Source organism: Nipponia nippon, unplaced genomic scaffold (assembly GCF_047370975.1).
Source record: "Nipponia nippon isolate SJK-2023a ecotype South Korea unplaced genomic scaffold, ASM4737097v1 scaffold_25, whole genome shotgun sequence".
Classification (NCBI taxonomy): Eukaryota; Metazoa; Chordata; class Aves; order Pelecaniformes; family Threskiornithidae; genus Nipponia; species Nipponia nippon.
In genome coordinates, this window is record NW_028262342.1 from 5,894,710 (window position 1) to 5,921,521 (window position 26,812).

At 65.1% G+C, this 26,812-nt stretch overlaps 1 protein-coding gene and 2 non-coding genes across 3 annotated transcripts; 2 read left to right on the forward strand and 1 right to left on the reverse strand.

Moving 5' to 3' along the window:
- The first annotated feature begins 217 nt into the window (after positions 1-217).
- On the forward strand, positions 218-290 carry TRNAK-UUU (transfer RNA lysine (anticodon UUU)). The gene has a single exon. It is a non-coding gene; the product is annotated as a tRNA-Lys (tRNA).
- A 171-nt stretch (positions 291-461) lies between these two features.
- Positions 462-534, reverse strand: TRNAK-UUU (transfer RNA lysine (anticodon UUU)). Its single transcript has one exon. It is a non-coding gene; the product is annotated as a tRNA-Lys (tRNA).
- A 1,546-nt stretch (positions 535-2,080) lies between these two features.
- On the forward strand, positions 2,081-26,468 carry PIK3C2B (phosphatidylinositol-4-phosphate 3-kinase catalytic subunit type 2 beta). Its single transcript, XM_087762236.1, has 33 exons — positions 2,081-2,173; positions 10,452-11,435; positions 13,189-13,289; positions 13,447-13,601; positions 13,768-13,888; positions 16,022-16,133; positions 16,241-16,320; positions 16,401-16,464; positions 16,707-16,853; positions 17,155-17,188; positions 17,525-17,720; positions 18,684-18,806; positions 19,676-19,843; positions 20,025-20,136; positions 20,216-20,358; positions 20,991-21,179; positions 21,324-21,417; positions 21,492-21,586; positions 21,663-21,843; positions 21,923-22,030; positions 22,117-22,209; positions 22,332-22,461; positions 22,753-22,889; positions 23,018-23,187; positions 23,332-23,488; positions 23,584-23,693; positions 23,818-24,019; positions 24,152-24,276; positions 24,353-24,470; positions 24,680-24,761; positions 24,859-24,965; positions 25,050-25,178; positions 25,254-26,468. Exons 2-33 carry the CDS (start codon positions 10,524-10,526, stop codon positions 25,440-25,442), a joined length of 4,884 nt encoding a protein of 1,627 aa, XP_087618362.1. The 5' UTR covers positions 2,081-2,173; positions 10,452-10,523; the 3' UTR covers positions 25,443-26,468.
- The last annotated feature ends 344 nt before the right edge of the window (positions 26,469-26,812 follow it).

Genomic DNA, 26,812 nt, shown 5'->3' on the forward strand with positions numbered 1-26,812 from the left:
CGTAAGGCACGGAGCTGCACTCCCCCTCCTCCAGCCCGATGCAAGCCCTCCCGTGCCTCGCTCTACCCGGCCGGTACAGGGTTGCGCCCCCTCCCTGGCCCTGTACGAGTCCTCCGGTGCCTCCTCCCGGCCCGGTGCAGCCCCCCCGCCTGCGCGGTCCCAGCACAGCGCTCCTGGCGCGCGGTGATAGCAGCGGCCCGGAGACGGTACACATAGAGCCCGGATAGCTCAGTCGGTAGAGCATCAGACTTTTAATCTGAGGGTCCAGGGTTCAAGTCCCTGTTCGGGCGGCATCGTCTTTTTTCTTAAAAACTCCTCACTTTTTGTTTTTTTTCTCAATTTCCCTGCCAGGATCGTCCGAGGGCGCAGCAGGGACCCCCCGGCGGGAGGAGCCGCTCCTGCCGCGGCTGCAAAAGGCTTTTGAGGGGAAAAAAATTGAGGAGAAAGGGAAAAACATTTGCCGCCCGAACAGGGACTTGAACCCTGGACCCTCAGATTAAAAGTCTGATGCTCTACCGACTGAGCTATCCGGGCTCTGACAAAGCTGCCTGCTCTGCCTGTACATCGCGCTGCCTGCACCCGCCTGCCTGCACACCCCCCCGCCCCCCCACCCCTGCCTGCAGCCCCCCTGCCTGCAGCCCCCGGACCCTCGGGCCCCCCGGGCACTGCCGCGGCCGTCGCACAGCCCGGGGCACCGATAAACCGGTGGGGGATCCCGCACCCCATCCCGGCCGCGGGGTGCTGCGGGGCGGGGGTGCCCTGCGGAGGAACCGGGGGTTCCCCACCGCTGGCCCTGGGGGCCCGCCCGCCTCCCCCAGCAAAGCTCCGCACGGGGGGCGCAGCTGGGATGGAGAAACCCGGGGTGATTCCAGGGGAATCAGGCAACGCGCGGCGGGGGGAAGCGCAGGGAATGGGAACGCTCCGTCCCAGGGCAGGGGGTACCGGGGTGTGTTTAATTAGCGGGGGTTCCTCCAGCCCACCCACAGCCCCGCTTGCAGCTTGTCCCCACACCATGGGTGACGATTCGTGTCAGAGGGCGGGTGCAGCCCGTGGGGTTCTGCAGGTGGCTGCGGTGCTCGTTGGGGCCATTTTTCCACCAGGGCCTGGTGGGAGACGGGGCCTGGGGGTGCCCAGCCGCAGCGGGGGACCCTCGAGCCCTGCCTTCCCCCCGCACGGCGTGGTGAATCCCGCAGCAGCCTCCGTCCTCCCGTCTCCTGGGGATCTGGAAGGATCAGGGAGGCTGGGACGATACCGTGTCACCACTAAACCCAAACCACAGGCGCAGCGGTCGGCTGGGCTGCGACCCGCAGCCCTCCCAGCGCGGCTCGCCGCTCTCCAGCGCAGCGCTGGCGTTTCGGAGGTGAATATTGCCCCTGCCTGCGAGAGCCTGGCAGGGCCAGCTGCTTGCAAAAACAAATTACAGCTACGGCTGCGATGGCTCCAGCACATCTGTTGCCCACAATGTGTTTGTGCAGCCGCTCCTGCCCCTGCTCTCCCCGGAGCTCGGGGGCTGGCTGCTGCGGGTGGGAGCATCTCCCCACCAACCTGGGGGCTCTGGGGACCAGTCAGAGCACCCCGGTGCTTCGGGGGGGTCTCAGCACCCTCCTGCAGCTCCCCAGAGGGGTACAGAGGGGCACCCACACCCCCGGAGGTACCGTGCGAAGCAGCGGGAGGTGGGTGCTGATGGGGACCCCAGCGCTGCCCCCGAGGATGGGGCTGCAGCGTTTTGGGGAGGTGGAGGGGGCCGGCGCTGCGGCCCGGGCGGAGGAGCAGGAGCGGCTCATCGCCCGCCGACCGCCCGGCCAGCAGCGGGATGCGGGGATGCGGGACGGGGGGATGCGGGGGGCATCCCGGGGGGGAGCCGGGAGCGTCCCGGGGACACGGAGGGGGAGGCCGGGGGTGGCCCCGGGGGCTCGGGGGGGGCAAGCCCCGCCTCGCCCCCGGCCCCCGGCGCCGTGCAATGCGGCGGGCCGCCGGGAGATGGCCCCGCGCCGCGCTGCGCCCCTCCATTGTCCGCCGCCGCCGTGCTCCCTCCCTCTCCTCCTCCTCCTCTCCTCCTCCTCCTCCTCCTCCTCCTCCCGCCGCCGCCGCCGCCGCGGCGCGGCCCCGCCGCCGCCCGGCCCCCGCCCGGCCCGGCCCCGCCGCCGCCGCCGCCGCAGCCCGCTCGGAGCAGGTAGGGCTGCGCCCCGGGGGGAGCGGGCAGCCCCGGCGGGTGCGGGGGGCCGGGCGGTGGGAGCAGGCCGGCTCCTCCAATGAGCGCCTCGTTCCGGGTTTTTCCCCTTAAAAAAAAAAAATAATAATTTATAAATCTCCCTATATAAGTAATTTCACCTCCTGGGAGGAGAGGTGGGAGCTCCATCGGGGCGCGCACGGGGTGCTGCGAGTCGCTTCCCCCGAAGCTCCAGCCCAGCCTTGTGTTTTTCCAGGACCGAAAACCCCCGAAGCCCCGGCGCGGGGGGGGGGCGCTGCACCCCCGGCCGCCGAGCGGGGTCCGCTCTCCCGCAGCGGGCGCGGGGCGCAAAGTTGCGTTGGTTTTAGGAGCAGAACAATGAACCGGTCCCCGTCAAATTGCAAAGTTGCCCGTCAGCAAAGTAGAGAGGCAGGGCTGGGGTTTCTGCTCTTCCCCATCATGTCAGGGTCCCCCCGCCGGGACAGGGACAGGGACAGGGGCAGGGACAAGCCAGCTCCCGTGTGCGGCCGGGAAGGGTCAGCTCGTCCCAGCAAAGCCACGGTGCAGGCGTGGGCTCTAGGTACGGTGTGTGGGGGCAGAAAGCCCTTCTGAGGATGCTGGGTGTGCTGCAGCGAGCTGCGATGCTCCCTCTGCTCCTCCGGTGCCCTGCTCTGGATCCTGAACTCGCAGAAATGCTCATGCGTGTATTTAACAGTAAACTCCAGAGATATGCGAGCTATTACCCCTAAGCGAAGCAGATATATTGACTTAACCACAGCTATTCGTGTGCATAAGGCCAAGCACGAATGCAATTGTTCATAGGATCTGGGTCGGAGTGAACTAGCACCAGTGCGATCAGAAAAATCAATCTTTTCCTCCCAAAGCGGGAGGGCCGGGGCAGCGGGGAGCTGTGGGGTGAGGGAAACCTGCCTGGCAAACGGGGCACCCGGCTCTCCCGGGCCAACTGCCCCGGCGAGGCGCTGCCCCACCTCGCCTTGGGAGCACCCTCGTAAATACCAAGCGAAGTGAGGTCGGGGAGAGGATCCGCGCCGCTGCCGGGGGCCGAAAGGAGCTGCCTTCCCAGCCCAGCAGCCATGCAGCCGGGCGCCAGCCCTCCTCGCGTGCTGCAGTGTAAGTAGGTGCTCTGTGCGTGTGCAAGCGTTGCCTGGATGCATGCTAAGGATGTGTGCGCAGCCGGCGCGCACCGGCACCCCGGGCTGCGGGGCAGGGGAGGCGGGTGCGAGGCCGGGGTGCTGGTGAGGCCGGGGTTCCCACGGTCCTGAGCTGTGGGAAGGGACCACCGGGGTTGTAGCAGCAGCAGCATCCACGGCCCCGTCCCGAGTGAGGTGTTGCCCTGCGTGTCGGGTGCTCCGGAGGAGCTGTGTGTGTCCGGCCTGTGTCTGTGGTGTGTCCTTGGGCTGCGGCTCTCTCCCACAGCATGTAAATCCTGCAGGCAGAGCAGGGCTGAGCATCCTAAGGAGTTGGTTCCCATTGCAGACTGGGCTGGGTCTGGTGTGCAGCATGGGGCCAGCCAGGCCCCCTGCACCCCAACAGGGTGCTGGGGGCAGGGGGGTGCACCCCAGCTGCTGCCTGTCCTCAGTGCACCCCGCCGGTTCAGCTGCAGGAGGGGGAGAGCCCCGTGGCAGCGGGGAACAGCCCTGCGGAGCGCATGGCATGGACACAGCAGCGATCACGGCAGCAGGATCCGTCCCCTGGGGCTCGCCCAGGCCGCTGGGCTGCGGGGCAGAGGGCAGCATGGGCAGGGAGGGTGGCACGCTGCCGCTTGCCAGCCCATCCCAGCTCTGCCGTGCAGGCGGGACTCTTCCCCTGGGTGCTGGTGCAGCGGGATGCGCCGAGGCTGGGGAGGTGCCGTGCTTTACATCGCTCAGCTGTCCTGAGTATATCTAGGGCTGCGACCCCTCCTTGCCTAGCTGAGCCCCCGTGCAGGCTGTGCACGCAGGATCGCTGCAGGCAGGCCGGTGTGCAGCTGGGTGCACGTACACCCGCGCCGTCGCACAGTCAGCCACGCCGCACCGGGCGCTCGCTGTGGAGGAAGCCAAGATTTGCATAGGAACCGAGTGCCAGAGCTGCCGTGCTGGGGAAAGCCTGACCGCCAGCATCCCCCGGGGCCGCGGAGCACTGAGCAAACCTGGTCCTGGGGGTGCGCGCTGGGTGCTGGAGCAGCGAGGGCTGAGTAATTTGGAAAGTCTGACTGCGGGCGTGCCCTGGGGGTGTCTTGGCCCCGTCGTCAGAGCTGCTGTGGGGCCCGGAGCTGCTGTGTGGCAACGCCGGGGAGGATGCAGCGGTGGGTGGCTTTGCGGAAAGGTCCCACCCTCGCTCTTCCCCATGCCCTCATCGCTTCGCAGGTGCTGGGTGAGGTTCAGCATTTCCAGTGCAGCCGAGCATGTGGCTGACGCACCGCGCTGCGAAGGGGGGCTCTGGCAGCCCCCACCCACGCCACCTCCTGCCCCGCACCTGGCTGGGAGGCCCCGTTGTCCCCTCCGCTGTCCCCGCTGCGGACTCGGCTCCCACCATGCGGGGCTCTGGGTGGTTCCTCTGCAGAGCTCCCTCCTTCGGCTGCCCCGAGTCGGGGACTTTCCCGTCCCAAACCTGACCCATCTTCCCGGGGCAGGATTTCCTCCCAAGGGTGGAAATACGTAGAAAAATGATGGAAGAGCCTTTGGCATCGGCCGGCTTCACATCCTGCCTCCTCCGGAGAGCTTGGACTGGACTGGACTTTGCTCTGCTATTAATAGGAGACGTATCGGCTTGAAGAGGAAGAAACTCCTCCTGCCGTAAGGCAACAGGTTGGAAGTGAGTGGCACTGGTTGTTCTCAAGGTGTTTGCTCAGCCTGGTGTGTGTGGGATGGCAGCTGCTGGGCTTTATTTTGCTGCACATAATGAACTGGCTGGATCCTGCAGGTCTCGACGTTGCAGTGGCGAGTGCTGCAGGTCTGCCCCAGCGATGGGAGGCTGCGGGGTGCATGGAAGGAGCCGTGTCCTTCGTGCCCAGCCCGCGGCGAGGGCGGGTCCTGGGGAGTGAAGCTGGGCCAGAGCCTGGTGCAGGGACCCCGGCCACAGGGCTGGATCCTGGGGGACAGGGATGAGCTCCAGGCCCTTCCTACCGCCCTGCCGAGAAATGCCGGGGACAGCTCCTGGGGGAGCTCCAAACCCCCTCTGGAAACTGGCCGGTCGGCTCCCGGGAGCGCAGCCCCTTGGCTTTTGGAGTTCGGCTTTTTGTCTGTAAACTGGGAAAAGCAAATAGAGTTGTCTGAAAATGTCTGTCGGGATCGGTTTTGGAGGGGAATCACGCTGTTTTCACTGCGAGCACTTCTGGAGCTTTAGTTTCGCTGGGTTTTGGGTTGACGGGTGGTGTTTCGGCAGTGCTGAGTGTGGCTCCAGGAATGAAACACTCTGGGTTTCGGTTTCGTTTTTCAATGACCTTTGAGACCAGGTTCCCTTTCTGGAGCTCCAGTTCCAAGCTGGGATGAAAATCCTGAGTTTTGGTGTGTCGAAACACCACCTGGAGACCCACCCAAAGGGATTGCCTTGGTCCTGACGTTGCCTGGGAGGTCCCCAAAGGCCCCGTTTCCCTCCCATTTTGGAGGGGAAGAGGAGAATTGAGACCAGGGACTTTCTTCTGGAGCGGGGGGAGCTGGGTCCCACCTGCTCTGGGGGTGCTGGAGCTGGTAGAGGGCCCTGGGAAGCTGTCCCCGCCGTGCTATGAGCTGCATGGGACGAGGGGCTGGCTCTGCCTCGCAGATGTAGCAGCATCCCCGCTGCCGGAGGGCGACGCCGGGGTCCAGAGTGTCCGGGGAGCTTTGTCACCCCACAGTGTGCTGTGACTCGCAGTGGGAGCGATGACATGTGGCTGGGGACGCAGCCAGGAGCAGGCTCCGTGTCCCCAAGGCAGGGACGCCTCTGCCATCCTCCCGCCCAGGCAGGGGCCACGCCGGCGGCTGGGAACGCAGCGGCTCGCCCTGTTCAGCAGGAGCGGCAGGATGGATGGATGGACCCGCAACCCCAGAGGTGAAGGCTGGTGCTTTATCCTTCTCAGGGCCGCTCCTCCCTCCGCCGGATTATAAATGGGTGTGAATTGTCTCCCCTGATAGGCATAACCTCCATCCCCGGCTCCCACACCCCGGGGAGGTGCCCCTCCAGGGCTTGCTTTGCTTCCTCGCCCTCAGATGTTTGATGTCTTCCCAGATGCTTCGGACGTTTCTATCTGCTCCCAACACAGCTGCCTGCGAGGGGGAAGGGAGGGATGGGGAGAGCTGGGGGTGCGCAGCGAGCCCTCACTGGCCACGGCGGCTCCATCCCGGGCTCCCGTCCCCAGGCGCGGGGAGGCAGGGCTGGCTGCGGCGTTCGCTCCACCGTGGGATCCCGTAGGACTGTTTTCTGCTCGGCTTCCCTCGTCTCTCCCCACGCCGAGCAGGTGCTGCTCAGCTGCCAGGAGCAGGGGTGGGTGCGGGGTGGCTGCAGATGGTGCTGAGCCCCCCTGGGTCTCCCCCAGCCTGCCCCAGTCCTCCTCGCCCTCCTCCCAACCTGATGCTCTGCTCTTTGCACCAGGGCTGGGATCGTCCCTCCCTGTCCCACCGATGCTGAGTGCGGGGACAGGGAAAGCCCATGCATCCTCCGCCCCAAAGCCCTGCAGAAAGTCTGTCCCCGAGAGCCACCGCAGAGCGGGACCGGCTGGTGTGGAGGGGTTTTGAGGGTGCTAACGGAGCCCGAGCCCTCGGCGGGGGGAGCTGACCACTGCGGTTGGGCTGGGCTGCTTCTGGGTGGATCGACTGGTTTGGTATTTGAAAAATAAACTCTGCGGGATCTGCTGGCATGCAGGCGTGAAAGCCTCACCCCAAGCCTCCCCTTCCTTCCCATCCCGGGAGGGTGCCCCAGGGCGTGCGGAGCTGGCAGGCAGGGTGCTGACACTGGGAGCTGGACGAGGGGCCGTGCTGCAACCAGCAGACGCTCTGAAATCACATTTAAAAATGCAAGAGGTTCCTGAAAGAGGATTTGGAGCTGGTTTTGCTGCCCTTTGGTCTCAGCCCTGATGTTCTCGAGGACTGTCCCCAGGAGGAGGTTGGCTTCGTGCACCTGGGCAGTGCATCAGTGGGGAAGTGTCCCTCCGCTCTGCTGGCGCAGCCGCGCAGAGCAGAGCAGCGGTTGCTGGTGGTTCCACGAGGGATGTGGTGCCTGTGCATGGCTCCCTGCAAGGCTGCAGTCTCCCTTACAGGGCCGTGCTGGTGCAGACTGTGCAGAAAATTGTGTTAAACCATAATTCAGGGCTTAGGGCAAAGGGTTTCCAGTGAACAAGTGGTTTTCCCTCCTGTGTGCCTCCTGCCGAGCCATGTGCTGCAGCCGCAGTAACTCAGCACAGCAAAGCATTTCTCTGAAAGGTGGGATCCCAAGCTGGACGGGTCTCCTGAGGCTGACGTGACCATGGCAAATGCCAGGAAATTTAAAGTCAGAAAATTATCCCTATGTTATTAGTAGTAGTATTTTAAAGAGGAAAAAATCTGCTTGTCTCTGCTCCTCTGGAATTCGGCTCCCGCCTCGGGAGCTCCCATGCTGAGACCCAACCCACGGCTCGCAGTCCCGGGTAATTTTTGTAACAGGCTGCTGGGGGGAGAGAGGCACTCGGTGGAAACGCAGGCGGCTGCGTACCAAACCCCCAGGAGCAGGAGCCTGCGGTGCGAGGTGCTGGTTGAGCATCGGGAGAGTTTGGGTTTGGGTTTTCCATGTGGGTTTGCATCGCCTTGGTCCGGCTGCCGTGCCAGCGGGAAGGAAGGGGCCGAGCCGCCTGCTCGGGGATGCTCATGGTGTCCCCAGCCAGGGTGATGTCCCCCGGGTTGCATGCAGCCCCCTCCTGCATGGCTTTTCTCTGGCTGATGTTGGCCCCGCAGGGTTGCCATGCCCGGTGCGGGCTGAGCCTGCCTCCCCATCCCCATGGCCCAGGCGCTCTGACAGTGCCCACCCGGCTCGCGGCGAAGGCAGGACCGGGTTTGCTGTTGCTGCCCTGGTGTGGATCCGGCTGCATCCCCCCGGCACACGCAGGAGCCTCGGCTCAACCAGGCGGGAGCGTTTTTCTGCTCAAAACGTCAGCAAGATGCAGATGCTTCACTTGGAGACGAGAATGGGTTTGTGGCTTTGTCAGCCACAAAAATCGGTTTGATTTTATTGGTTTTGGGTTAAAAGCAGGTTTTCTTTGTTCAGCTTCCAGAAGCCCAGGACTGCCAGCTTTTGGGATTTCTATTTTTCCAGGAAAAGCCCACGGCTCCCGGCAGGGTCCAAAATGCCAGGGAAGGAAATGCTTACAACCTGTCCCCCCTCCGAAGCCATTTTTCCAGGTAGAAAGCACAAAGCAGCTGGTTGAGTGAGGTGCCCGGCCAGCCTGGTGTTGGGGGGCCGAGAAGGGACCCATGCGGGTGAGGGGCTCCCAGGAAATGCGTTTGCAGCAGGCGAAGCCTGGGCCGGGCTAATTAGCAGCCATCTGGTCCTGCACGGCCCCAGGGTCAGGACGGGTGGGGAGGGGGTGACGTGTCTGGGGGGGCTGCCGTGGGTGATGAGCGACCAGGCTGGCAGGGGATGGCGGGGACCAGCCTGGAGGCGATGGTGATGCTCCGCCGGTGCTGTGTGCCAGAGGAGGGTGGTCACTGGCATAGCCCAGGCTGGAGGTGGTCGCCCCATGCCATGGGGTGGGATGTGGGGGGCACGTGTGGTGCCCGATGGGCTCCTCCATCGCTGGGGGTCAGAGCAGGCAGCGGCGGGGTCTGACAGTCCTCTCCCTGCTCCCCCCACCACGGGCACTGAAGGAAGGTCCCCAGGTTCAGCGATGCCCCCAGCCCCCAGCAGCGCTTTCCAGCAAAAACACTTGCAACCCCCGGGAAGGGGCGGTTGCACCCTTTTGCCCTCAATCAGAGCATCGACCAGAGCCCTGCGCGGTGCAGAACGAGCGGTGTGGGGCAGAGGAGAGCCCTGGGCGGCAGAGGTCCCGTGTCCTCCCCGTGCTGAGGCTCGTGAGCCAGCCCTGGCCAGAGCCCGAAAACACTCAGCTGCCTCTCAGCTCCAGAGATTTGGAGTGCCGGCCGTCTCCAGGGGCTTTGGGCTCGCTCCACTCTTCTGTTTAACATCCACTTCGTTATTTATTTTCCTAGGAAGGGAAGAGGAGGTGAAACATCCTTCCCTGGGGAGCATGGTGCTGGCTGGGCAGAGCAGAGCCCCCGCTGCGGTCACCGCCCTCCACGGGTTTTGGTCGGGGGCCAGGGAGCGGTTTCCAGTCCGGCTGTTTCGCCTCTCTGCTCATGCAACTGGATGCTGCAAAAAGCTGGGTTCGGAGGCTGTGCAGCGCCAGGCGCTGCGGAGAGGCTCGGAGGGACCTGCACGTCCGTTCGAGGGGGCTGGGGCTGCCGGTGGTTCTTAGAGCAGAGCGTGATGGCCGGGTCCCCATTGCCGTGCCCCGTTTCTTGCTTGCTGAAGCAGCCCAGGCTGGTCGGTGCTGGGGAATAGCAATGGGAGCCAGGGAGCAGCAGGCACTCCTGGCTGTCCTGGGCCGTGCACGGTTCCCTCTGCTGAAACAGGGTTTGGGGATGGGATGCTGCGGCCCTCAGACAGGGAGAGAGCAGCATGCTGCTGGGTAAAACCCTTGGGACCAGCCACGGGAGGTTGGTGCCTCGCTGCCCTGGCTTCTGCAAACCGAGTATCCTCTTCCCCGTGGGCACGGCGGGGGTGAGGGGCAGCACCCTGTCTTGTCCCTTCCTGCCCTTCTCTCTCAACTTTTCCCTTCTGCTTCAAAAAGCCCTAGTTTTGCTGGCAGAGGCTGTCTTTTTCTCAAAGCTGCGATGGTTCTGAGATGAGCAAGGCAGCTCAGAGCCATGTCCTAGGCACGCTGCCGGAGCATCGGCACCACTGCAAAGCCCGTGCTGGGGCAGGCTCCCTGTGGCAGCGGGCTTGCAGGTTGAGTCAGCCCCAGCTGCAGACGCTGGCCCCACTGCCCTCCCCGCTCTGCTCTTATTTTGTCCTCGGGGAAGTACGTCGGGCTCCAGCAATAGCCCCAGCAGCTGCTGCGGGGCCAGCCAGCCCTGCCAGCCCTGCCTGCCCTGCCTGCCCTGCCTGCCCTGCCTGCCTGGTGGCCATGGGGTTCTGGGGGGGCGGGCAGCAGCAGCAAAATCTTTAACCTGTCACAGTGCTGAATACGTTTCCTTTTTTCCATTGCAGAGAGGAAGGGCTGTACCACAACCCTTGCCTGCCCAGCCGTTAACCCTTGCCTTTCCCCTCTGCCCAGGTGGCCGGCGGTGCAGCATGCCTTTCTCCTGACCCCTGAGCCCGGGAGGAAGAGGTCCTGGTCCCCAGAACGATGTCCGCCACGCGCGGCAATGGGGAGCACTGGAAGTCGCTGGAGTCAGTGGGCATCAGCCGGAAGGAGCTGGCGCTGGCGGAGGCGCTGCAGATGGAGTACGACGCGCTCTCCCGCCTGCGGCAGGACAAGGAGGAGAGCCAGGCCAAGCAGCGGGGAGACCGGCCCCTTATCTCCTGGGATGACCCCGCTGAGAGGAACGGCTGCGACGGCATCAAAGCGGCACGTGGCCTCTCCGGCTCTGACCCCACGCTCAGCTACAACGTCCCAGTGGCACCCGAGGGTCCCCCCGCGCCCGGACCCCCCCCCGACCCCAGCCCCCCCCGGCCGGACCCCCAGCCCTGGCTGAAGAGACCCCTGGCCGAGGACTACCTGTACATCTTCGAGGGCTCGGGGAGGGACTTCCTTGGGGAGCCGCTCAACGGCACCTCGCCGAATGACGGCAGCGGCGGCTCCCCCAAAAAGCTCTCGCCGCCCCCGCTGCCCCCCCGGCATCCCCTCTGGAGCTCCCCCGAGGGGACCCAGCGCTCGGGGAAGGGATCCCCCCCATCCTCCAAAGGACCCCAGCCCAGGGACATCAACATGTTCTCAGCAGCCCACGAGCGGGCTCACGGCAAGCTGCTCGGCCGCCGCATCTCCGAGGAGGACCCCTATGGCATCACCGACTACGACGGCATCAACGACGCCATCACCTGCCTCAACCTGAAGTCCACCTACGAGTCGGAGGTGCTGCGGGAAGCTGCCCGCGGCTGGAAGGAGGGCAGGAGCATCTTCGAGAAGGAATCAAGCGGCAAGCCGGTGGCACGGAGCAAGACCATGCCCCCCCAGGTCCCACCGCGGACATACGTCTCCCGCTTTGGCAACCGGAAGAATCTGGCACCGAACAAGAACCGCAGGATCTCCATCGACCCGGTAAGAGGGTCTTCTCTCCCTGTCTCGGAAGTAGGGCTGGGATGGAGTCGAGGTGCAGGGGAGAGGTGGAAATGCAGCGCCGGGGTGTGAACGGGGCCGTGGGCGCCTGTGGCTTTGCTGCGTTTCCTTTGCTCCGGGTTGGTTTTATTTGTCTCATCACTGGGGCTCCTCAGAGTCTTGTTTGTGCATCACGATCGGAGGCATCCGCGCCTGAGACACTGTCCCTGGGGGTTAATAAGACCTTTCCAGACTGCACATCTCCCCGAGGGGCGCGGGATCACGTAGTCATGGCCAAAACCCTCCAGGGCAGGTGAACTGGGGTCGGGAAGCCAAGCAGAAGGGCAAGTCCCACCTGGTAATCATCCTGCTGCCGCCGAGCAGGTGGGATGCTCCATGCACAGCCATCCCGAGCACTGCCTCCTCTCTGCACCCTCCTGCCCAGGCACCGCTGGGGCTGCCTGCAGCCTCGGAGGGCACCCTGGCCATCGCTGTCACCCCACAGCCAAAGCCCAGTGCCCCCAGGAGGCACAGGCAGTGCCCGGCCCCGTGGCTGGCTCGGCACACGAGCGCCCTGGAGCTGCCGCGCCAGGGATGCAAGCGCCGCCATCTCTGGAGGCCACGCTGCAGGTGGTTTGCAGCAGACTGGTGTCCCGCCAGCTTGCAAAATATCGCAAGATCCTCCGGAAAGAGTCAGGAGTCTCCTCCCGAGAGCTGGGCGATCGCTTTCCTGTTCGGCTCGCAACGTCCTTTCCGATCCCTGCTCCCTTCTTCCCTCCGTCAAGCAGTGAGCGGGATACCTCCCCTCTGCACACAGAAGCGTTGGGGGGCTGCTGGCGCTGCTGCTGTCTCCCTCCCGGGGCTGCTAGGTCCCTTGTCCCCGCCGGTGCCCATTGCAGGGGCAGAGCCCCGGCTCTGGTGCGGCTCATCCCGCCTCCAGCAAGAGGAGGAGATAAATAACTGGAGAAGTTGCCTTCCTCGTGGGGTGCCGCCTCCCCGGGGAGCAAGGGATGCAGCCGGGGACCACCGGCGGGGGCTACGTAAGTCACTCTCAGCTTTCTTGGTGCCAGAAACTAATTGTAAAAGAGCATTAAAATTGTCTTTAGCGGCTGCTGTGTTCTCTGCCTCCCGTTAGCTGTTGGCTGGGTTAATTGCTCTGACAGTGGGGCCATTGTGCGCTGTGAAAGAGCCATGGAGGCCCAGGGACCCCCACGCGTGGGGGGAGCCTGGCACGGCGGTGCCGCCTGCCCTGGCACCGCGGCGGGAGAGCAGCGTGCAGGGCCGGGCACGGGCAGGGCTCTGCTGCAACACCCCGGTGGCCTGGGGACAGTCCCTGCCCATCCTGTGGCATCCTCGGGTCCATCTCTGCCCATCCCTCGTCTCTGCTGGGGGATCTCCCCACTGGGGCTTTTGGAAACTGCCTGGAAATGGCCAGTTTTGTGGGCAGGGGCTGGGGGCAGCGAGACCTTGGGTCTCCCTTCTCCCAGCCGTGGGGAAGGTGCTGGGGCAGAGGTGGGTGATGTGTGCTGTGGCTGGTGCCTGCCTGGCCCAAACCCCTCCTCTCCTGGACCACGTCCCCCCGGTGCCACTGCAGAGCTGCCTTTCCCCCAGCTGCAGCAACACCGGGGCGAGCAAAGGCTCTCGGTGCCCAGTGCTCTAATGGGGAGGATCCAGCAAACCCCGTCCCGGGCGTGCGGTGAGCTGGAGCCCCTGGGGACACTGCAGCTGGCTGATGGGCTTGTGCTCTGCCCCGTAGGTTGCCCCCCGGCCACACTCCTTCGCCAACGGCTATGAGCTCTTCGAAGTCTCCGAGGAGCGGGATGAGGAGGTGGCTGCTTTCTGCCACATGCTGGATGTGTGAGTACCCCGCTGTGCCCGAGCCCTTCCCGGGGCTCTCGGTGCACCCCAAGCCTGGAGCATCCCACTGCAAAATGCCCCAAAACTGGCGGTTTTTTGGAGAGTGCGGCAAACCCCAAAGCAGGGCAGCATCTCTGACCTGTCCCTGCCTCCCCAGGCTGCGGTCCAGCTATAGCACCAAGGACTATTCCCTCACTGGCTTGGTGTGGAGCGCCGTCAACCTCAGCCCCGAGCAGCTGGGCCACGGCGTCAGCCTGAAGGTGACAGTGGTGTGTGACAGCCTGCGGGAGCCCCTCACCTTCACCTGCGACTGTAAGTGTCCTGTGCTGCGCAGCCGCTTGCCCGTCCCCCCTTGCAGCAATTGGGGGGGACCCGGGGTGATGCAAAGCAGGGACAAGACCCCAGCAACACCTGGGTGGAAGATCTGGGGGGGTCCCACCATCCCTGGGGCTCAGGACACTGCTCCCTCTCCCCACAGGCTCCTCCACCGTGGACCTGCTCATCTACCAGGCGCTGTGCTACACGCACGATGAGCTGCACACCATTGACGTCGAGGACTTTGTGCTCAAGATCTGCGGCTTGGAGGAGTTCTTGCAGAAGTGAGTGTCAGGGGTGGGGGACACGACACAACCCAGGCATCCCGGGGCTCACGCGCTCGGCCGTGCTTGCCCAGTGCGTGGCCCCGGCCGAGTGTGATGGATGGTCAGGGCTGATCCCGGCGTGCGCAGCGGGAGCCTCTCCGCTCCGTTTCCTGCCTCCCCAGCCGCGGCGATGCTCCTGCCAAAAGCAGCATGTTGGAAGCATCTTTCCCGGTGGCAGGGTGTCTGTCACGCTGACCCCCACGCGTCTGGAGAAAGGCCTGAAAACCAGGGAGCTGCCAAAAAAGCTCTTTGGAGGAGTATTAATAACGGCCGTGTCACTGAGCGGAGCGGCAGAGCCCGGCTTCTGCCAGCCTGCTGTTTAAATTGCAGAAGGTGGAAAAGGGACATGTTGGGGGGCAGCAGGTGTGGGGGGCATGGGAGCATCAGGTGGGCTCCCTCGGCTGCAGAGCCGGGAATGGGTGATGGGGACCGAGACCTGTGCAGATCCCTCCTGCCCTCCCTTGCTGCCTTTCCCAGAGGAAGGCTGTGTTACCATAGGCGTTTTGGGGTCTGATGGCTCGGGAGAGCTCTCTGCAGAAGATGCAACAGCCATGCATGCACAGGCACACGCCGTCCTTCCCGGCGGCTCGGTGCAGCGAGCCAGCTCCCGCTGCTGGAGAGCTGCCCTGGGCCTGGCCCTGCCACGGGAAATCTGCGGGAGCTTTGCCATGGTCTCCAGGAGCTGCCGGTTTAGGCCCTAAAGGGGCGGCTGGGAATTGCTCAGCCTGGGAAAGCCTGCGCAGCACCCGTGTGGAGGGCGAGCGGAGCCCAGCCTCTGCTCCTGGCTGCCCGGCACGGCCACCTGAAGGGGTTATTCCCATCGGTGCTGAGCCCTCCTGCTGCCAAGCAGCCCAGCGCACGTGTGTGCACGTGTGTGCATGTGTGTGCATGTGTGCTTGCATGCAGCAGTGGTGCAAGCTGCTAACTAGCCATGGGTACTGCAGCACTGCCATACATCTGACCTATACAGCAAACCTCTGCTGTGGGTGGCTCAGGGCTGCCGGGGAGCACCCAGCTGTAGGATGGATCCAGCCACCTTGGGGGATATTTCCCAAAGGGATGAACCTCCTGCTTTTCTGGCAGGGAACGGTATCCTGGGCACGGAGCGGGACAGCCTGTCCCCTGCGAGCATTACCCCGGGAGCCGGTGCGGGCAGGCGCTGCCGTATCTTCCAGGGCCCTCAAAGGACCTTTGAGAAAGCCCTGGGACATAAAGCCCTTTTGTCGCCAGTCTTTTCTTTCCACGTCTTCCCCCAGCGGAGGAGATGCTGGAAGTGCCAAAACCCTCTGTGTGGAGCTGGTCAGGCCCTTGAGCTCTGCAAACCAGCCTGAGCTGCCGTCACTTGCTGCCCGTTTGCTTTTGCAGGGCATGGGAGGAGGCAGGACCGGGCAGGCGTGCGCAGGGTGCCGGCCCGTGGGCACGTTGCTGCCTGTGCAGCTGCCTGCGGGCAAGGCTTCCTGCGGCGCCTTCCCCACGCGCCTCCTCCCCGTCCCCTGGCCATGGGGCAGGACACGGCACCGGTGGCCACGCACCGATCGGACTCCGTGTTCCTGCCCCACTGCATCCTGCCATTGCAGCTCCATCCTGCCCGGAGCTTCCCGCACTCCCTTGGCACCGTGCCCATGGCTGTGCCGCGCTGGCCAGGGCTGAATCCGCTCGTTCTCCCCCACAGCCGGCAAAGAAAGCAGGTCTGGACGGCGAGCTCTGCGGGTTCACCCCAGTCCCGCTGTCAGCCGGAGCATCCTCCAGCTCCTTGTGTCCACACTCCGCTTCCCACGCATCGGCGGGCAGGTTCAGGCATGACGGGTTCCTCCGTGCCCGCTCCCAGCTCCGTCGCGCCGGCTGGGCCGGGCACGGCTTTTTGGAGGGCGCAGGGGAAGAAGGGAAAACAATAGCTTATTCTTCAGGTTTCCTAGCGCAAGCAACCCGGTGCCATGAACGTCCGTTTGCAGGCGAGCTGGCCGCAGCCGAGCCCCAGCCAACGCTGCCTGGCCGCAGGGCACTGGGATGGGGAATCCCGGGGTGAATTTCAGGGTGTCGCATGGGCTGGAGAGGGGCCGTGGGCTCAGCGTGCCGTTTCTGTCCCCGCAGCAAGCACGCACTGGGCAGCCACGAGTACATCCAGCACTGCAGGAAGTTCGACATCGACATCCGCCTGCAGCTGATGAAGAGGAAGGGGGTGCGCAGCGACCTGGCCCGGACGGTGGGTGCCCGGGTGTGTGGGGCAGCGCAGGGATGCCCGTGCCACCTCCCTGCTGCGGGAGCACCTGCACGCAGCTGAGCTATGCCACAGCATCTCTCTATCTCCAGGCAAACGATGACCAGAGCCCCTCCACCCTCAACCACTACATCCACCTGCAGGAGAGACCCATCAAGCAGACCATCAGCAGGTAGGGGGGACACGGCGGAACTGGCCCCCCATGCCGGGTGCCCGTCTGGCCAGGGCTGAGCTCTGCTCTCTGTCCCCTAGGCAGGCCCTGAGTCTCCTCTTCGACACCTTCCACAATGAGGTGGATGCTTTCCTGGCCGCCGAGGTGAGCACCAGGGATGGAGGGGGCATTTTTAGGGCCACCGTGTCTTATTTGCTGCAGACTTTTTCCCCTTTTCGTTATGGGCCTCTAAGGATGCATCAGAGAAGGGGAAAGGCCATGAAAGTAGGGGAAACTGAGGCACGGGCTGGTGCACCTCCCCGTGCATGGTGTGTGGGCTGCAGGGAGCAGCCCCTGCCCCCTCGGCTGCCCGGGGGTCCCATGTCAGCTGCCCGTCTGCCCTCCAGGGAGACTTCCCGCTGAAGGCGGAGCGGGTGATCCAGTCGGTCATGGCCATCTGCAACGCCCTGGCCTCTGTGGAGTCCCAGGAGATCACGACAGCCCTCAACCAGATGCCCCCCTGCCCCTCCCGCATGCAGCCCAAAATCCAGAAGGTAAGCGGTGGGCACGGGGGGCCGGTCCCTGGGGGGTGTGGGACCGGGGGGCTCAGCCGGGAGGTGCAGAGGAGAAGCACATTTTCACATCTGACTTCTTTCCCTCCTTCCTCCCGCTGTACCACGTGGAAAATTCCTCAATAGCTGGGAGCAGGCAGCTGCCTGGCCGCACTGCCTGCTCCGGCAGCCGAGGAGCCCGGCCGGGTTACGTAAAGCGGCTGGCTTGGCGAGCTGCTCCCCGCTGACAGCGCGGGGCTGATTCTGATGTTGCTCTTGTGGTTTCTTTTTTTTTCCTCAACAGGATCCAAATGTTCTGGCCAAGAGGGAAAATCGAGGTATTTCTGTTCTCCTCCTCCCCTTCTGGGCTCAAGTTCTCGGTGCTTTTAATCTTCAAGCCCCTCCCCCTCAATTATTAAGGCCAAAAATGTGTTTGAAACCTTTCTGGTTAAGAAAAGAGGGTTTCTGGAGGCGATGGTTGTTGTTCCTCCCCATGAACTCAGCAAAATCGGAAGCCTGAAATTCTTCCTCTCACCCGCTTTGTCCCAGGGGAGACCTGCCCGGGGTCCGGCCCCGGGGTCCCTCCAGCATCCCAGCCCCAGCCCAGAGGGATGTCATGGGGGCAGCGGGGCCGGCAGCCGCCCTGTCTCACCCCTCTCCCACCTCCCCTTCAGAGAGGATCGTGGAGAGCCTGACGGCTGCCATCCTCAACCTGGTTGAGCTCTACTGCAGCACCTTCAATGCCGACTTCCAGACGGCCGTGCACGGGAGCCGGGAGCACGGCGTGGCGCAGGAGGCTCGCCTGCTCTCCTGCCCGCTCTCCTTCACCATCTACGCCACCCACCGCATCCCCATCACCTGGGCTGCCAGGTAAGGACGGCTGCCTGGACCTTACTCAGCCTCTGCCTGCCCATCCTGGGGCTCATACCCGTGTTAAATACACCGTAGCAGGGGTGTCCCTCTCCTGGGTGGCTGAGGAGTGCGTCCTTGTCCCAGATATTCAGCAGGCATAGAGGGAATAAGAGCTAACCCACTCCAAGCCTCCCAAAGGGCAGGAATATGGGGATGCTGGTGCTCTACAGGCAATGAGGGATGCTCAGAGCCAGCTGATGCCGGAGCCTCTGGGTGCGAGCAGGTGGGATGGGCTCTGCCGTGCTCTCCCATCCCAACCCCATGAATCCCCGGGGCTGCAGCATCACTCCTGGGCTCACTGTCACCCGGGGGATGTGACAGATGGCCCTGGTGCGGCGGGGCCGGGCTGCCCTCGCCCCACATCGGCGGCATGCTCCTTTGTTAGGTGCCTTGGTGCCCGTACCCGCTTTTGCGCCCATGTGGGGGGACGGCGGGGGTCTGGGCGGGCGGCAGGAGCCCGCCACAGGGAGGGCATGTGAGGCAGCGGCGCCAGCAGCAGCCGCCCCGCCGGGGACCCCTCGCCTTTGTCCTGTCCTTAATGTATTCCCCCTGGTGACTGGCTCCAAACAAAGCGGGTAGCCTGGGAAATGCTGGCATCCCCTGACCTCCGGCGCCCCGCAGCCCTCCCTGGATTGTCACTCGGCACCTGCCACATGGCAGGGCCCCCTCGGCAGCCCCCCGTGTGATGGTATGCACGGTAGCATATGGTGATGGGGACGGGGGCTCCCGGCTCTGTGCCCCCTCCCTGGCGCAGCCCCCTTCCCAAGCCCAGCCTGGGGAAGGCGCAGAGGGGCAGCACCTCCATCCTCCCCACCCTGCTGGTGTGGGGTTTGCCCCATGGCGGGGTGAACCCACAGGTGCCGGCTCCCCTGCCCCAAGCAAAGCCCCCCCGGCTCACGGCTCCCTCTGCTCCCCTTGCAGCTACGAAGATTTCTACCTCTCCTGCTCCCTCAGCCATGGCGGCAAGGAGCTGTGCAGCCCCCTGCTCACCAGGAAGGCCCACGTCTACAAATACCTCTTCCACCTCATCATATGGGACCAGCAGTAAGTCAGCACCCCATCCATGGGGCAGGCAGGGGGTGCCTGGTGCCTTCCCCTGCTGCCTCCTCCTCCCCTGCTTCCAGCGGCTCCTCTCTGCGCCTCTCCCCAGTTTTCGGGTGTTGGAAGCTCTTGTGTCATCCCCGGGAATAGCACCGGCCCCAGCGCCAGCCCTGCCCTCCCCGGACCCGCGTGTTTGCACCCGGGAAAGGGGATCTGCTCCAAAAATAGCGCTGGGAGCAGGCAGGGAGGCTGTGCCGAGCCCTTGCCACGCCTGGCATTTGCAGTGGCCCGGGGAGGTGGGGATGGGAAGAGAATAATTTTAGAAGGCATCGGTGCCCCCCAAGGACAGGGGCCGAGCGGCCGGCGGGACGGCAGGGAGCAGAGTCGGGCCGGTCCCCTCCGCGGGGCAATCCCCTGCCCCTGCCCACCCATGGGTGGGATGTAGCTGCCGCCCTGGGCTCCCCAGGAGCGTCGGAGAGGAGCCTCAGCCCCAGGGTCCCGCACAGCCCCCCCTGGCCACGGGACGAGGTCAGTGTGCGGTGGGGGTCCCCCGTGGTGGCCCCTCTGCCCCACGGTCACCTTCCCAGGACAGAGAGCAGCAGGGATCCCTGGTGCTGGGAGAGGATGGGGGTACACGAGCGGTCATCTCTCCCCAAACCAGCTGTCTCCCACGGGGTGTCTGCCCATGATGCGGGACCTCCGTCCTGCACCGGGGGGCACGTGGCACCCCCGGTGCCAGCAGCAAAGGCCTTTGTTGGGCTGGGCTGTCCCAGGGCATGCTTGGCATCCCAAGGCGGGGGGCTGGCTGGTGCCACGGGGCGCTGGCAGCGCCCGTCCCCGGCCTGGCTGAGCCGCTGGCTGCTCTCTTGCAGGATCTGCTTCCCTGTCCAGGTGAACCGTCTGCCACGGGAGACACTGCTCAGCGTCACACTCTTCGCCGTGCCCGTCCCACCCCCGGGGAGCTCCTCTGACGCCAACAAGCAGCGGCGGGTCCCCGAGGCCCTGGGCTGGGTGACCACCCCGCTCTTCAACTTCAGGCAGTACGTGGGGTGTCCTGCCGCAATGGGCACGGCGAGGGACCATGCCAGCATCCCCAGAGTGGGGCAGGAGGGTCCCCAGTGCCTTGGCTCAGCATGGGGACAGCATCACTGCGCGGTGCCACCCTCCTGCCCCATCAGAGCAGCCCCCAGTGCTGGGCTCTCACCCCGCCTTCTCCTCCAGGGTCCTGACCTGCGGGCGAAAGCTCCTGGGCTTGTGGCCGGCGACCCAGGACAACTCCAGAGCCAGGTCAAGTGCCCCCAACTTCAACCAGCCTGACAGCGTCATCCTCCAGGTGCGTCCCAGCGGCAGGGGGTCCTGGGGGGGACACACACATGCACGTGGCCCCCGCTTACCCCCTGCCTCTGCCCCAGATCGACTTCCCTACCTCCGCCTTTGAGGTGAAGTTCACCAGCCCACCGGCGGCCGAATTCAGCCCCAAGTACGAGTTCGGCAGCCTGGGGGAGGAGGACCAGCGCAAGCTGCGAGAGGCGATGCAAAAGAAATCGCTCTACTGGTAAGTAGCCTGGGGTGGGGACACGGCATCACCCTGCCAGGGGGACCCTGCTGAGCTCCCCCAGCACTGCCCCGGCATGCACAGGGGGGATCGGGGGACCTGACCCTGCCTCTGGCTGCCGGCGGCTGGGGATGAAGCTGGAGCCTGGCGTTTGGCAGAGCTGCCTGCCTGCAGCTGCCCGTCGTCGGTCCTCCTGCGCTCTGCCCTCCCCGGCTGCCCCTTGCTGCGGAGGGTCTCTCCAGCCACGTGCCCCCCTCAGTGGAGACAGCTGCCCGGCCCCTTCTCCAGCCCAGCACGGCCGAGCCGGCCGGAGTCCTCCGGCGCTGGCTATAAACGGGAGGATCAGGTGTCGGCAGCTGCACCAGGATCCGCTGCACAGGACAGTGCTGACGCTCCTTGCAAAATGCCTGGGGTGCACGGCCAGCCCGGCCGGCTTGGGGGTCCCCGGGCAGGGGGACAGCCGGGGCCATCCCTGCAGCAGCTCCGTCACCCCTGTGCATGGGTGCTCGGGTCCTGGCTGTCCCTCGAGGAGCGGGGTGCCCCATCCCCAACCTGCCAACCCCATCCCATCCATGCCATCCCCTCCCTTGCCCCAAGCCTGAGCCGGGCTCCCTGTCCCCCCACTGCCATAGGCTGATGGACGCCGACCGCAAGCGGCTGTGGGAGAAGCGCTACTACTGCCACGCGGCGCCCGGCGCGCTGCCCATGCTGCTGGCTAGCGCGCCCAGCTGGGAGTGGGCCTGCCTGCCCGATATCTACGCCCTGCTCAGCCAGTGGACCTACATGAGCCACCAAGATGCCCTGGGGCTCCTGCATGCCACGTAAGCCACCGGTGGGCTGCGGGTGCCACAGGGATGTGTGCTCGGGCACCGCTGCCCTCCCCGTGCAGGCAGGGAGAGGACGGCGTGGGAATGGTGAGGGGGATGCTGAGGATGCTGTCCCCATGACGCCTGTCCCGGCTGCAGGTTCCCGGACCAGGAGGTGAGGAGGACGGCTGTGCAGTGGATCGACTCCATCTCTGACACTGAGCTGCTGGACTACCTGCCCCAGCTGGTCCAGGTGCGTGGTGGGACTGGGATGTGGCATGGGGTGCGTGCCAGTCCCGCTGTGCCCCAAAACTGTCCCCACTTCAGGCCCTGAAGTATGAGTGCTACCTGGACAGCCCGCTGGTGCGCTTCCTCATGAAGCGAGCGATCTGCGACCTGAAGATCACTCACTACTTTTTCTGGTGGGTTTGGGGGGGCTGGGAGCGGCGGGGGGGACCCTGGGGCTCGCCTGACCCTGTGTGCCCCTGCTCCGAGCAGGCTGCTGAAGGACGGCCTCAAGGACTCCCAGTTCAGCATCCGCTACCAGTACCTGCTGGCAGCGCTGCTCTGCTGCTGCGGGAAGGGGCTGCGGGAGGAGTTTGACCGGCAGTGCCTGCTCGTCAACACGCTGGCCAGGCTGGCCCAGCAAGTGCGGGATGCTGCCCCGTCCGCACGCCAGGTGGGTGCCGGGGTGGGGTGGGGGGGCGCAGGGGGTGCCAGGCTCTGTCTCAGCCCCCCGTCCCATGCCCACCCCACAGGGCATCCTCCGCGAGGGGCTGAAGGATGTGAAACAGTTCTTCAAGGCAAACGGGTCGTGCCGGCTGCCGCTCAGCCCCAGCCTGCTGGTGAAGGGGATCGTGCCCCAGGTGAGTGCCGGAGCCGGGGGCGTCGGGGGGCTCCTTTACCCGCACCCGGCTCACCCTGACGGGCTGCACCTTCCTCCCCGTGGCAGGACTGCTCCTATTTCAACTCCAACGCTGTCCCCCTGAAGCTCTCCTTCCAGAATGTTGATCCCCTTGGGGAAAACATCCGAGTCATCTTCAAGGTGAGCCTGTCCTCCCAGCGATGCCCAAACCCCTGGCACGGCTGCCCCAGCACACATGGGGCTGGCTTGGCTTTGCCCCCGCTGCCCCCCAGCTCTGATGGTTCCCCCGCTGTGGCTCGCAGTGTGGTGACGACCTGCGGCAGGACATGCTGACGCTGCAGATGATCCGGATCATGAACAAGATCTGGGTGCAGGAGGGGCTGGACATGCGCATGGTCATCTTCCGCTGCTTCTCCACCGGCCGCGGACGAGGTAACCCGGCATCAGGGTGGCCCCCGGTGGCAATGGGCCCTAGGTCACGATGCTCTTGGGCTGGTGATGGCACAGGAGGTCCTGGGGCTCTGCTAGAGAGGAGCTGCTGCGGGTAGCTGTGATCTACTTTTGGGTCTGATCCCACCAGCCCATCTGTAGGAGTGTGGCTTTGCAGGCGGTCACTCAACGGTGATGGCTGGGGAGCGGCTGGGTTGGTGGCAAAGGGGGGCTGGGGTCTCGGTGCCCCCCAGGCAGGATGGATGGGTCTCACCCTGCTGTCTCGGCTGCCAGGCATGGTGGAGATGATCCCCAACGCCGAGACCCTACGCAAAATCCAGGTGGAGCACGGCGTGACGGGCTCCTTCAAAGACCGGCCGCTGGCAGACTGGCTGCAGAAACACAACCCTGAGGAGGATGAGTACGAGAAGGTGAGGAGGAGCCTGGCAGGGTCCCCACTCCTCGTGCCCCCCTCTCCAGGGATGAGACCCCTGGCTTCCCAAGGTGTCCAAGCCTTTCTCCACGCCTGGTTGCTCCTTCCCTCCCTCCTTCCTCCCAGGCTGTGGAAAACTTTATCTACTCCTGCGCCGGCTGCTGCGTGGCCACCTACGTGCTGGGGATCTGCGACCGGCACAATGACAACATCATGCTCAAGACCACTGGCCACATGTTTCACATCGACTTTGGCAGGTTCCTGGGCCACGCACAGATGTTCGGCAACATCAAGAGGTGAGAAATTGCTCTGACGTCCCCTTCCCTCATGTCTGGGCTCATCCCTGTGGTGCGATTTCGTGGGTGAAGCCCCCTCTCCTCGTCCCGGTGGCAGGTGACCCCCAGCCGTGCTCACTTTCTGTCCCTCCCTCCCCGGTGCAGGGACCGGGCACCATTCGTCTTCACTTCGGACATGGCGTACGTCATCAACGGGGGGGACAAGCCCTCCAGCCGCTTCCACGACTTCGTTGACCTGTGCTGCCAGGCCTACAACCTGATCCGCAAGCACACCCACCTCTTCCTCAACCTGCTGGGGCTGGTGAGAGCTGGGGGGCTGCACGCCCGTCCCCCCCCAGGCGCGGCAGAGGGGTCCTCCTGCCACTGCATGCCCTCACCCCCTGCCTTGCCTCCCAGATGCTGTCCTGTGGCATCCCCGAGCTCTCCGACCTGGAGGACCTCAAATACGTCTACGATGCTCTGAGGCCACAGGACTCTGATGCCGATGCCACCACCTACTTCACCAGGTAGAGGACATGGGTGGGTGATGGGGCAGGAGAGGATGGAGGGAGCCCATGGAGGGAGATGCGGGCACCGGCTTGGCACGCTGACAGGCTCCTCTGTGCTGAACACGTGGTGGCCTTGTTGCAGGTTGATCGAGTCCAGCCTAGGCAGCGTGGCCACCAAGCTCAACTTCTTCATCCACAACCTGGCGCAGATGAAGTTCACGGGCTCCGACGTCCGCCCGACCCTCTCCTTCGCCCCCCGCACGCACACCATCAAGATGTCCGGCCGGATCCGTGATGTCTTCCTCTGCCGCCACGAGAGGGTCTTCAACCCCAGCAAGGGCTACGTGAGTGGGGATGGTTGGGGACAGGCAAAGGGACAACATGGGCAGTTCTGTCCCAGTGCTCCTTCCCAGCCCCATATGGGCTCGGGGCACCCTGCGGTCCCCATCCCACATCGCAGCCCCGTCTCCCCGCAGACCTACGTAGTGAAGGTGCAGCGGGAGAGCCCAGGCGAGGTGGCCTTCGTGCACCGCACCTTCGAAGAATTCCAGGAGCTGCACAACAAGCTGCGCCTCCTCTTCCCCTCCTCGCTGCTGCCCAGGTACCCCCGCAGACCCCCGGCAGGCCCCCGGGGCTCCCCGCTGCCCCAGGGCTTTGCTGAGTGTCCGTCCGCACAGCTTCCCCAGCAGGTTCGTCATCGGGCGGTCGCGGGGCGAAGCGGTGGCCGAGCGGCGGAAGGAGGAGTTGAACGGCTACATCTGGCACCTCATCCACGCGGCCCCTGAGGTGGCGGAGGTGCGGAGCTGGGGGGGTCCCAGTGGGGCGGAGGGGGGGCTGCTGCTTCCCGAGAGGTGGGGATGGTGCCGGGGATGCCAGCGAGGTGGGAAAGTGCTCGGGGGCCAATGCACCATGTAAAACATCGGCGCATGCACCGTGCACCGGTCCCGAATGGCGAGGGACATGGTCACCACCGTCACCGCTAATGTCACCTCCTCGCCCCACAGTGTGACCTCATCTACACCTTCTTCCACCCCCTGCCACGGGACGAGAAGGCAGCTGGCACCAACCCGACCCCGAAGCCGGCAGGTAGGGGGGCTGGCAGCAGTGCTGGCAGCCGGCTGGCACCGCACGGGGCGATGGCGGGGGGCTCCCGTCCCACCTGTGCCCCTCTTCTCCTCTCCAGATGCCACGTGGGCTCGGCCCCTGGGGAAGGTCGGCGGGGAGGTGAAGCTCTCCATCTCCTACAAGAACAACAAGCTCTTCATCATGGTGATGCACATCCGGGGGCTGGTAGGTGCGCGGCGCCTGGCGGTGGCAGGGTGGGGGTCTGCCCCACTGCCGGGCTCACGGGGTGCCCCTCACTCTGCCCCACAGCCGCTGCTGCAGGATGGCAATGACCCTGACCCCTACGTCAAGACCTACCTGCTGCCCGACCCCCAAAAAACCACCAAGAGGAAAACCAAAGTGGCCCGAAAAACCTGCAACCCCACCTACAACGAGATGGTACGTGGGGTGGGGCTGGGGCCGGGGGGGCTCGGGGGGGCCATGGCTGAGGGTCTGCCCCATTCTGCCCTGCAGCTGGTCTACGACGGGATCCCCAGGGGGGACCTGCAGCAGCGGGAGCTGCGCCTGAGCGTGCTGAGCGAGGAAGGCTTCTGGGAGAACATCCTCCTCGGGGAGGTCGGCATCCGCCTGCGGGACCTCGACCTGGCGCAGGAGAAGATGGGCTGGTTCGCCCTGGGATCCCGCGGCCATGGCACCCTCTGAGGTCCCACCACCGGGGCTGGGGACCCATGGCACCGCCGCCGCGGCTCTGCCCGCCCTGGGATGTGCCCATAGGGACTGGGCACCCACGGCAGGCCGCAGGCATCTTCTTTTTTAAGTTTACCTTGTGTCAAGGGAGCAACGCGGGGAGGGAGGGGTAGGGAGGACCGGTGGGGTGCTTCGGGCGGGTATTTCTTCCTTTGGGATATCTGTATTTTAATTTTTTTTAATAATGAGTAGCGTGCGGCTGGGCACTGGGGCGGAGAGGAGAGGGAAGGCGTCGCGGAGGTTCGCTGTGGGCTGGGAGTGTGTGTACCCGCGGAGCCCGGGGTCCATCTCCAGCCAGGAGCTGCCTGCCTGGATCCGGGCAATTCCCATTCCACGGAATTCGCTCCCAAAGGAAAGCGGTGTGGCGGGGCCGTGCGTGGAGCCGGTCCCACGCGGCTGACCCCCCGAACGCCACGGGAAGGGGACCACCGGCCACCCTTCCCGTCCCCATGCCGGCGGGGACATCCATCTCCTCGTCTGCCATCCGGCCCCGGAGCCGGGGACGCCCGCACAGGGGTGCGGGCTTGGTGCCTGTGGTGCTTTGTTTACAGCGAGAGCTCCGTAAACGGACGAAATGTTTCTCAGGATCGAGAATAATGAACTTAACCTTTATATTAAAAGTTTTAAATATTGTATCTAGCGGGAGGTGGAAGGGGGGGAGCAGCCTGGCCCCGCCGGCGCTGGGGCTGCTGGAGCTGGCCCCCTCCCGCGGTCGGGACCCACCTGCCTGTAACATGGTGGCGTGAAAATAAAGGAGATGAAACGCAGGGGGTGGTGCGTGGGCCCTGCCTGCACCTCTGCCTGCACCTCTGCCTGCACCTCTGCCTGCACATCTGCCCCCAGCAGATCCCAGGAGGCCAAGTCCTGGGGGGGACGGGAACCTGGCTCCCTTGGTCTCTGGGCACCGTCCTGTTGGCACCCACAGGGACCCCGGCCCCTTCCACCTCGTCTCCCGGCCATCGTTATTCCCCGTAGACTGGCAAAATTCCCCCGTGGGCTGGCAAAATTTCCCATGGACTGGTGAAATTCCCCGTGGACTATTGGGGACATTCCCCTTCCCCGTGGACTGACGGGGACATTCCCGTTCCCCGTGGACTGACGGAACGCACCCACAGCTGCCTCCTGAAGGCTAACGGGGGGCTGGGCAGCCGGCTGGAGCGGCCCCACGAAGCCGGTGGCTACCAGGCCCCTGCCCGCCCTAGCCGGCCCCCCGCCCCGCCGCGCCGCGCCGCCAGGGGGCGCGCTGGCGCCCGCCGCCCTCCGGCTGATGCAATCCCCGGGAGGACGGAGGGGCGGGGCCTCCGCCGCGGCGGTGCCCAATGGGC

Bases quoted from the DNA above. Each gene is read 5' to 3' on its own strand.
- PIK3C2B (XM_087762236.1), top strand. From the start codon at position 10,524: ATGTCCGCCACGCGCGGCAATGGGGAGCACTGGAAGTCGCTGGAGTCA. The intron at 24,020-24,151 runs GTGAGTGGGGAT...GTCTCCCCGCAG, and splicing joins TCAACCCCAGCAAGGGCTAC to ACCTACGTAGTGAAGGTGCA. The intron at 25,179-25,253 runs GTACGTGGGGTG...TCTGCCCTGCAG, and splicing joins ACCCCACCTACAACGAGATG to CTGGTCTACGACGGGATCCC.